The sequence below is a fragment of the Chiloscyllium plagiosum genome, chromosome 13, assembly GCF_004010195.1.
Source record: "Chiloscyllium plagiosum isolate BGI_BamShark_2017 chromosome 13, ASM401019v2, whole genome shotgun sequence".
Taxonomy (NCBI): domain Eukaryota; kingdom Metazoa; phylum Chordata; class Chondrichthyes; order Orectolobiformes; family Hemiscylliidae; genus Chiloscyllium; species Chiloscyllium plagiosum.
The window spans coordinates 81011810-81020657 of NC_057722.1; the positions used below are offsets into that span (position 1 = coordinate 81011810).

Sequence of the window (8848 nt, forward strand, 5' to 3'; positions counted from 1 at the left end):
GGGTGTACAAAGTTAAAAATCACACAACACCAGGTTATAGTCCAACAGGTTTAATTGGAAGCACTAGCTTTCGGAGCGACGCTCCTTCATCAGGTGGTTGTGTTATCTGATCACCTGACAATCACCTGATGAAGGAGCATCGCTCTGAAAACTAGTGTGCTTCCAATTAAACCTGTTGGACTATAACCTGGTGTGGTGTGATTTTTAATCCTGGGATAGAGGCAGGGACACTACCATTGCACCACAAACGCCAACCCCCCCCCCCCCCACCTTAAAATCCTTTAGGAATGAGTTGGAGCTGTAGCAGATGATTCTTACTGTTCTAAAGTGATGGCAGTCATTCTGTTATGAATTCTACAGTCCTCCCCCCAACCCCCTCCCAACAGTTAGAGGGCAATAGAGGAGCAGACATTTTGGCAAATCACAGTAAGGTGAGGAACAGGTTATAATTGTATGGGATTTCAACTTTGCGAACGTTAATGAGGTCGCCTTAATGTGGAAGAATTAGATGGGGTGGAATTTTTTGAAAGTGCACCCAGCAGAGTTTTTAATGCCTGTTCTTTTATAGTCCAATAGAGGCTGGGCAGTGCTCGACCTAACCCTGGGGAATGAAGTTGGTCAAGTGGTTGAAGTGTCAGTGGGTGAACATCTTGGAGAAAGTGACTGTAACGCTAAGTTTTGGAAGTCATTGTAGAAAGGGATAAGAATAAGTTAAATGTCTACATTGTGGGAAGGCTGATTTCAATATCATTAGGACAGGATCTGGCACAAATTGAGTGGGAGCAGCTATTTACAGGTAAGTTTATGTTTGCAAAGTCAGAATCTTTTAAAACATGGTACAGTGAGAATTCAGGGTCAGTGTTTTCCTATCAGATTGAAGGATGAGGACAGCAAGTCCAGGAAAACACTGGATGTCAAGGAATATGGAGTGTTTGATAAAGAAACAGAAGGAAGCATATGTCAGGTGCAGTACATTAAAAACAGGGAGTGTCAAGGAACAGGAGAGTGTAGTTAGGAGGGCAAAGAGGGATCATGAAATATCTTTGGCAGGAAATCCCCGAGGCATTTTGTAAGTATATTAAGAATAAGAGGATTTTCAGGGAAAAGGTAGGATCTCTTTGACACCAAAGGGGCAACCTGTGGGTGAGGTGTTACATTAATAAGTCTCATCCACATTCACAAAGGCAAAAGACATTGTAGCTGGGGATTTCAGTTGGGACGGTGAGGTTCTAGAACATGTCAAGATTAATAAGGAGGAGGTATTTGATATTTTAGCAGGCATAAAGGTGCATAAACCCCCAGGGTCTGATGAGAGGTAGATATATCCCAGACTGCTATGGGAGGCAAGGGAGGAGATTGATGGTCCTGGAGGAGATATTTAATACCTCACTGGCCACAGGTGAAGTGCCAGATGATGGGAGGATAACTCATGTGGTTCCTTTGTTCAAGAAGGGTAGCAGGGATAGGCCAGGTAATTACAGAGCAGATAGTCTGATGTTGGTGGCAGGAAAATTATTGGAAAAAATTGAAGGGCGGGATTAATGAACATTTGGAAAGGCAGGGATAGTCAGTGCGGATTTGTTACAGGGAGATCCTGTCTGAATAATTGAACAATGTATTTTGGAAAGGCGACTAAATATATTGTTTAGGGTGCAGTTGATATGGACTTCAGTCAGGTCTTTGACAGATCCCACATGGAAGGCGGTCCAGAAGGTAAGAGCCCAAGGGATCCAACAAGTTGGCAAACTGGATTCAAAATTAGCTGACAAATAGGAGACAAAGGGTGTTGGTGGAGGGTTGTTTTTATGATTGGAAGCCTGTGACCAGCGATGTATCACAGGGACCAGTGATGGGACCCTTGCTGTTTGTTATATACATTAATGATTTGGATGTGAATGTAGATGGTATAGTTAGTAAGTTCACAGATGACAAAAAAATCTGTCACTTCAATTCCCCCTCACACTCTGCCGAGGACATGCAGGTCCTGGGCCTTCTCCATTGCCACTCCGTCACCACCCGATGTCTGGAGGAAGAACGCCTCATCTTCTGCCTCGGGACACTTCAACCCTGTGGAATCAATGTGGATTTCACCAGTTTCCTCATTTCTCCTCCCCCACCCTTATCCCAGTTGCAACCTTTCAGCTCAGCACCATCCTCATGACCTGTCCAATCCGTCTTCCTTCCCAACTATCCGCTCCTCCCTTCCCTTCGACCTATCATCATTCCTCCCACCTCCATCCACCTATTGCACTCTCAGCTACATTCCCCCTAGCCCCACCCCCCTCCCATTTATCTCCCCACCCCCAAGGCTCCCAGCCTCATTCCTGATGAAGGGCTTTTGCTTGAAACATCGTTTCTCCTGCTCCTCGGATACTGCCTGACCTGCTGTACTTTTCCAGCACCACTCTCTCGAAGAAAATTGGTGTTGTTGACAGTGAGGAGGATGGCCTCAGGCTACAGTCTGAAGTTGATCAGCTGCTAAATTGGGCAGAACAATGGTAGATGGAATGTAATCCTGGTAAGTGTGAGGTGATGCCTTTTGGGAGTTCCAATAAGGGAAGAAAATAGACAGTGAATAGTAGGCACCTAGAGAAATAAAGAGACTTTGGTGTATGAGTTCAAGGATCCCTGAAGATGTCAGCACAGACTGACAGGGACAAGAAGATGCCAGCCGACATTAGCCGGGGTGTAGAATACAGGAGTACTGTGAGCAGTTCAGGTTGCTGCACTATCAGAAGGATGTGATTGCATTGGAAAGCGAGCACGAGGAGATTCCCTGGGATGTTGCCCTGGGATGGAAAGTCTCAGTGATGAGGAGAGACTGGATTGGCTGGGGTTGTTTTCCCTGGAGCACAGGAGGCTGAGGTGGGTGGGGAGATCTGATTGACAGAGACAACATTATGAGAAGCACAGACTGAGTAGGTCATGAGAATCTCTTCCCCATGGCAGGCGTGTCTAAGACTAGAGGGCACAGTTTAAGGTGAGGAATGAGTGGTTTAGAGAAGATCAGAGAAAGAATGTTCTCACTGAGAAGGTGGTAGAAATATGGAATATGCTGCCTGAGAGGGTGGTGGAGGCGGGTACATTTAATATCTAAGTAACATTTAAGAAGCATCTGGATGAGCACTTAAAATACCAGGGCTATGGTCATGGCTATAGCAGGCTATGGACAAAGAGCAGGGAAATGGAATTAGTGTAGCTTGGTGCATGTTGGTCAGCATAGTCATGGTGGGCTGAAGGGCTTGTTTCTATGCTGGATGGCTCAATGACTCTGATAATGGTCATGTCCCTACCTCTGAGCTGGAAAGGCTGGGTTCGAGACCCACCTGCTCCAGAGTTGTGTCATAACATCTCTGGACAGGAGGTTTTAAAAAAAACCTATAAACATGGAGGCTGCAGCCATGATTCTGATGGAAGTGGTTCCGTCATCAGTTAATGGAAGGTGGTCAGTCTGTTGCTCGCTGTTTCTCATATCTTCCATGCTCCACCTATAGGCCATGCAATGAATTAAATTAAATCAAATTGAGTTTATTTTGCAACAGCTATGCAAAGCTGAACAAAGAATTTCAGCATCCATCTTGGTCACTTTTCTTGACGTGGTATTTGTGAACTCGGTATCTATAGCATTGTCATCTCCTTTTATAGCGGGAATGTTGGATGTTAGCCCACCTGCCTGACATTATCATTATGTATACATCTGCTTATTTCCCCTTCTCGTCAGGGTGAACAAGGTGACCCAGGACATATTGAACTAATCGAGCCTCAGGAAGAAATTTTCTTCAAAGGAGATCAGGTATAAGCCACAACAGACTGGCTTTTGATGACTATATTGCAACACAGTAAGAGTGATCCTTTAATGTTAAAGATCATTCACACAGCTATCACAACGCTGAGGAAATAGGTACCTTTTTCATTAATACAAAATGTTGCAAATAATCAATCACAGATTGAGACAGGATACTGCCCAGTATAATGCTGCATAACATTGACCCAATAAATAAATCAAATCTTGGTGTAAAATGTTCCTTTTCTTTCAGGGCGAGAAAGGCCCTCAAGGGCCACTTGGATTTCCTGGATTCCCTGGGCCTTCAGTGAGTGCAAAGCATTTTCCTGCTCAATTTGTTGTAACTTGAGTTTCCTCTGACCAGTATTGTGAGAGTACTATTATCTATTTGGGATAGAATTAGCAGCTATGTGGAAAAATCAAGGTTTATTAGGAAGAGTTAGCGTAGATTTCCAAAGCAGAAATCATGTTTAACTAACTAGCCTGAGATTTCTGAAGAGGTAACACCCTCAATGAGGGTAATGTTGATGAACATGGGTTTCCAGAAGGTGTTTGACACAGTGCTACACAACAGACTTGTGAGGAAAGTTCTAGACCATCGAATAAAAAGGACAGTAACAATGTGGAAACAAAACTGGTTGAGAGATAGGAAATAGAGAGGAATGGTGAATGGCGATTTTTTTTTCTCTCTGTCTGGAGGAAGGTCTGTAGTGGAGTTCCCCAGGGGTCAGCATCAAGAACGTTGCTTTTCCTGATGTATAATAATGATCTGGACCTTCATGCACGCAGGACAGTTTTCAAGTTTGCAGATGACACTAAATGTGGAAGAATTGTAAATTGTGAAGAAGGCAGTGTGGAACTTCAGAAGGACACTGACAAGTATGAGGGGTAATGTTTTCATGTAGAGGGTGGTGAGTGTACTGAACGAGCTGCCAGAGGAAGTGGTGGAAGCTGGCAAATTACACACAATTAAAAGGCGTCTGGATAGGAAGGGATTAGAGGGATATGGGCCAAATTCTGGCAAATGGGACTAGGTCAGATTGTGGTGTCTGGTTAGCATGGATGTGCTGGACTGAAGGGTCTGTTTTTGAGGTGTATGACTGTGACTCAATGGTGGAGTGGGCAGAGAGGTGCCAGATGAGGTTCCACTCAGATGTGAGGTGATGCACTTTCATAAGAAGGACATTGAAGGACAGTATAAAGTAGGAGCTACAATTCTAAAGGGGTGCAAGAGTAGAGGGACCTGGGGGGGGGTGGGGGTATGCGTGCACAGATCATTGAAAGTGACAAAGCAGGTGGAGAGACCAGTTAATAAAGCAGACAGTATCCTCAGCTTTTTTAAGGCCACAGAGTACGAGAGCAAGGAGGTGATGTTGATCTTGTACAAGACACTTGTTAAACCTCAGTTAGAGTATCTGTACAGTTGTCGACATCATAAGATGTGAACACATTGGAAAGAGAGTGCAGTTGCGAATTACAAGAATCATTCCTGGAATAAAAAACTTTATTTCTGAGGATAGATTGAAGAAACAAAAACAGAAATTGCTGGCAAAACCTAGTCTTTATGGCAGCATCTGTAGGGAAAGAAAATCCGAGTTCATGTTTCTGGCCCAGTGACCCTTCATCAGAACTGAAGGAACTGTTCTCCCAAGAGAGAAAAATGTCAAAAGGAAATTTGCTTGGGGTTTTCAAAATCATGAGTGAGCTGGACAGAGTAGATAGGGAGAAGCTCTTCCTGCTCATAAAAGAAACAAAAATGAGAGTGCGTTGATTTAAAATGATAGCAAATGAAGCATAAGTCATGTCAGCAGAAACCTGTTTTGGCAAGTCAGTAGTTAGGGTCGGGAGGGCACTCTCTGGAAATATGGGGGAGGCAGGTTCAATTGAGTCAAAAAGTGTAGTGCTGGAAAAGCCCAGCAGGTCAGGCAGCATCTGAGGAGCAGGAGGGTCGATGTTTCAAGAATAAGCCCTTCATCAGGAATGTGGTGTATGCCCAAGGGGCCTGAGAGATAAATTGGAGGGAGGTGGGGCTGGGGGGAAGGTAGCTGGGAATGCGATAGGTAAGTGAATGTGTGGGGGGGGGAAAAAGTGATAGGGTGGTGTGGATAGGTGGGAAGGAAGATGGACAGGATGGTGCCGAGTTGAAGGGTTAGATCTGGTATGAGGAAACTGGTGAAATCGACACTCATGCCGTGTGGCTGGGGGGATCCCAAGGCAGACGATGATATGTTCTTCCTCCAGGCGTCGGGTGGCTAGGATTTGGTGGTGGAGGTGGCCCAGGACTTGCATGTCCTTGGCGGTGGGGAAGGGGGAGTTGAAGGACGGTAGGGTTGTTTATTGCGCGTGTCCCAGAGATGTTCTCGGAACCATTCCACAAGTCGACGGCCTGGCTCCACCATGTAGAGCACCAGCACCACACTTTTTGACTCTGATCTCAAACATCTGCAGTCCTCACTTTCTCCTACCAGGTTCAATTGAGGCACTGAACAGGGAATTGGATGGTTATTATTTGGCCTGAAGTAAATTGCAAGGGTGTTTGCAAAGGCAGCAGATTGCACAAGGTAATGATGCCGATTTAAGGAGTTAGTGCATGCATGAAGGGACAAATAGCCACCTCCTGCACTGTAACCATTCAGTGATTGTGTGAATCCTCTGAGTAATGAGGATGGCAGTGATTTGAGAATTGGGGTCATTACCATCCTCTCGAGGTAACTACGATGGGAAATAAATATAACCTCAGTAACACATTTGGAGTTAATGTAGCATTCTTCCAAAGGGAAAGATCATGAAAAGAAAAGTGAAATGAAATGAAACCCCTATTCTCATTCTTTCAGTTTAATTAAAGCTGTTGTTTCAGTCTACAGATCATAAAGCTTTTAATTTTCAACTGTTTCCTAATAAATACACTGTGTTGTACATTCACTTAAATAATTAAAAGCCAACTGAAATCTAACTTATTTTCTCTTTATTCACATTTAGGTTTTCCCCACATTTCCGGGTGAAAAGGGGGAAAAGGGTATTATTGGCTTTCCTGGTGATCGGGTAAGCAGGAATGCTAGTCGAAGTACAAATACTTCCTTTCTATTACAGAACTCCTTCCAGCAGAAATACATTGAGGTTTGTGGGGGCTGTGTGTAGTTAAAACTAAGGTCAACATAGTCCCACTCTCTTTTGTCAGAGATGACTGGTGGTGGCTTAACCTGAGGGTCACCTCAGGTGAGGGAGATTTTGAGGAGGAGACACCTCCATGGTAACCTCAGCCGGTGTGGGAACTGAACTCGTGCTGTTTGGTGTCACTCTACATTACAAACCAGCCATCCAAGCTCAACATATGGATATATGATTGGCAAACGTACAGACCTGTATATACAAATGATAAATTCTAATCTCTGTATGCAAAGAAATGGAATGTATGGCATGACCCCCAGCTTCTATTTTGTTTAAAGCCCTAGCCATGGCCTTAGTACAGCCGTGTAATGTGATTCATTAGGACTCTGTTGCCAATGTGACCCAGGTGGAGCCTATCCTATTGGAACAGCTCCCTCCTTCCCTAGTACTACAGATGGCCCATGAATTCAAAACGGTTTCTCCCAAACCAATCACATTTATCTCTTTAATCTCATCGACCTTGTGCCGGTTTGCCATTGGTCAGGTGGTAATCCAGGTATTACTCCTTTTTAGCTTTTGTTTTCTAATTTAATCCCAAGCTGCTCATATTCTGAACAGAACCTCTTTCTAGTATTATTATTGGAATCAACATGGACCACATCGACTGGATCTTTCCCCTCCCACTCCAAACTCCTCTGCAGCCCAGATAAGATATCCTGAATTTGACTTGATTTATTATAGTCACGTGTACCTAGGTAGAGTGAAAAGCTTTGTTTTATGACCAATGAATAGGGAGATCACAGCAACCAAGGACATACAGATCATAGGGTACTTAGAGCAAGGTGTTCAGGTGACACTTGACAGGAAGTTTAAAAGTGTGGCGCTGGAAAAGCACAGCAGGTCAGGCAGCCTCTGAAGAGCAGGACAGTTGACGTTCGAGCATAAGCTTTTTATAAGGAATGACGACATTATGCTCAAAACATCGCCTCTCCTGCTCCTCGGATGCTGCCTGACCTGCTGTGCTTTTCCAGCACCGCACTTTTTGATTCTGATCTCCAGCATCTGCAGTCCTCACTTTCTCCCACTTGACAGGAGGTGGGGAGGCCAAGGCACACCAGTCAGAAACAGTCTTCAGGATCTCGATCCTGGCCACAGAACAGTGTCTATTCCTCTGACTATACTATCTCCAATTACAACTAGATTTCTCTTTTCTCCCAACTCTGGAATGACTCCTTGTATCATGGTGCTATGATCAGTTTGCTCAACCTCCCTCCAGCTCCCCCTCTCATCCACACAGGGAACAAGAATCCAAACCTGTTAGACAAGCTCAAGGGCTGGGCTGCCCTCAACATTCCCTCCTGGATCCATCTACCTGCCTCACTGATAGTCACACCCTCCCATCCCTGAGCACTGACCACTTATTTTATTTAAAAAAATACTTTATTCATAAAATTATTTTGATATCTATACAATTGGTCATGCTATTCTTCCACACACATGGAATTTCTTTACATACAGGGATCGGAATTAATCATTCTTATCTACAAGTCTGTACATTGACCATCCAGGTATTTAGCTGAGGCGTCAGCGGGGCCTGATTGCTGAGTGGGCCCCCTGTTCTTAGGCAGGCAGAGTTACATGGAGGTCTTTCCCCACCGCGCCTTGGCGGCAGCTGCCCCAAGCTTCAGCGCATCCCTCAACACATAGTGCTGGACCTTAGAATGTGCCAGTCCGCAACACTCAGTCGGGCTCAACTCCTTCAGCTGGAAGATCAACAGGTTTCGGACCGCCCAGAGAGCGCCCTTCACTGAGTTGTTTGCCAAGTCCATCAGGAAGGATGCGAGCCTGAGAGGGGTGACTATTCCTGGCAGCGGGGGCCTGCAGGTTAAGGCCTCCCTGTACATGGATGACGTCGCCGTTTTCTGCTTGGATCCGCTGTCCGTGCGCAGAGTCATG

At 45.0% G+C, this 8848-nt stretch overlaps 1 protein-coding gene across 1 annotated transcript in view; it reads left to right on the top strand.

Annotated features, from left to right (window-relative positions):
- Positions 1 to 8848, top strand: part of LOC122555674 (collagen alpha-4(IV) chain-like) — a 240741-nt gene that overhangs the window by 107608 nt on the left and 124285 nt on the right. The window contains exons 13-15 of the mRNA XM_043701670.1: positions 3722 to 3793; positions 4038 to 4091; positions 6764 to 6826. Coding sequence (XP_043557605.1) covers positions 3722 to 3793; positions 4038 to 4091; positions 6764 to 6826 — 189 coding nt within the window. The remainder of the gene's footprint in view (positions 1 to 3721; positions 3794 to 4037; positions 4092 to 6763; positions 6827 to 8848) is intronic.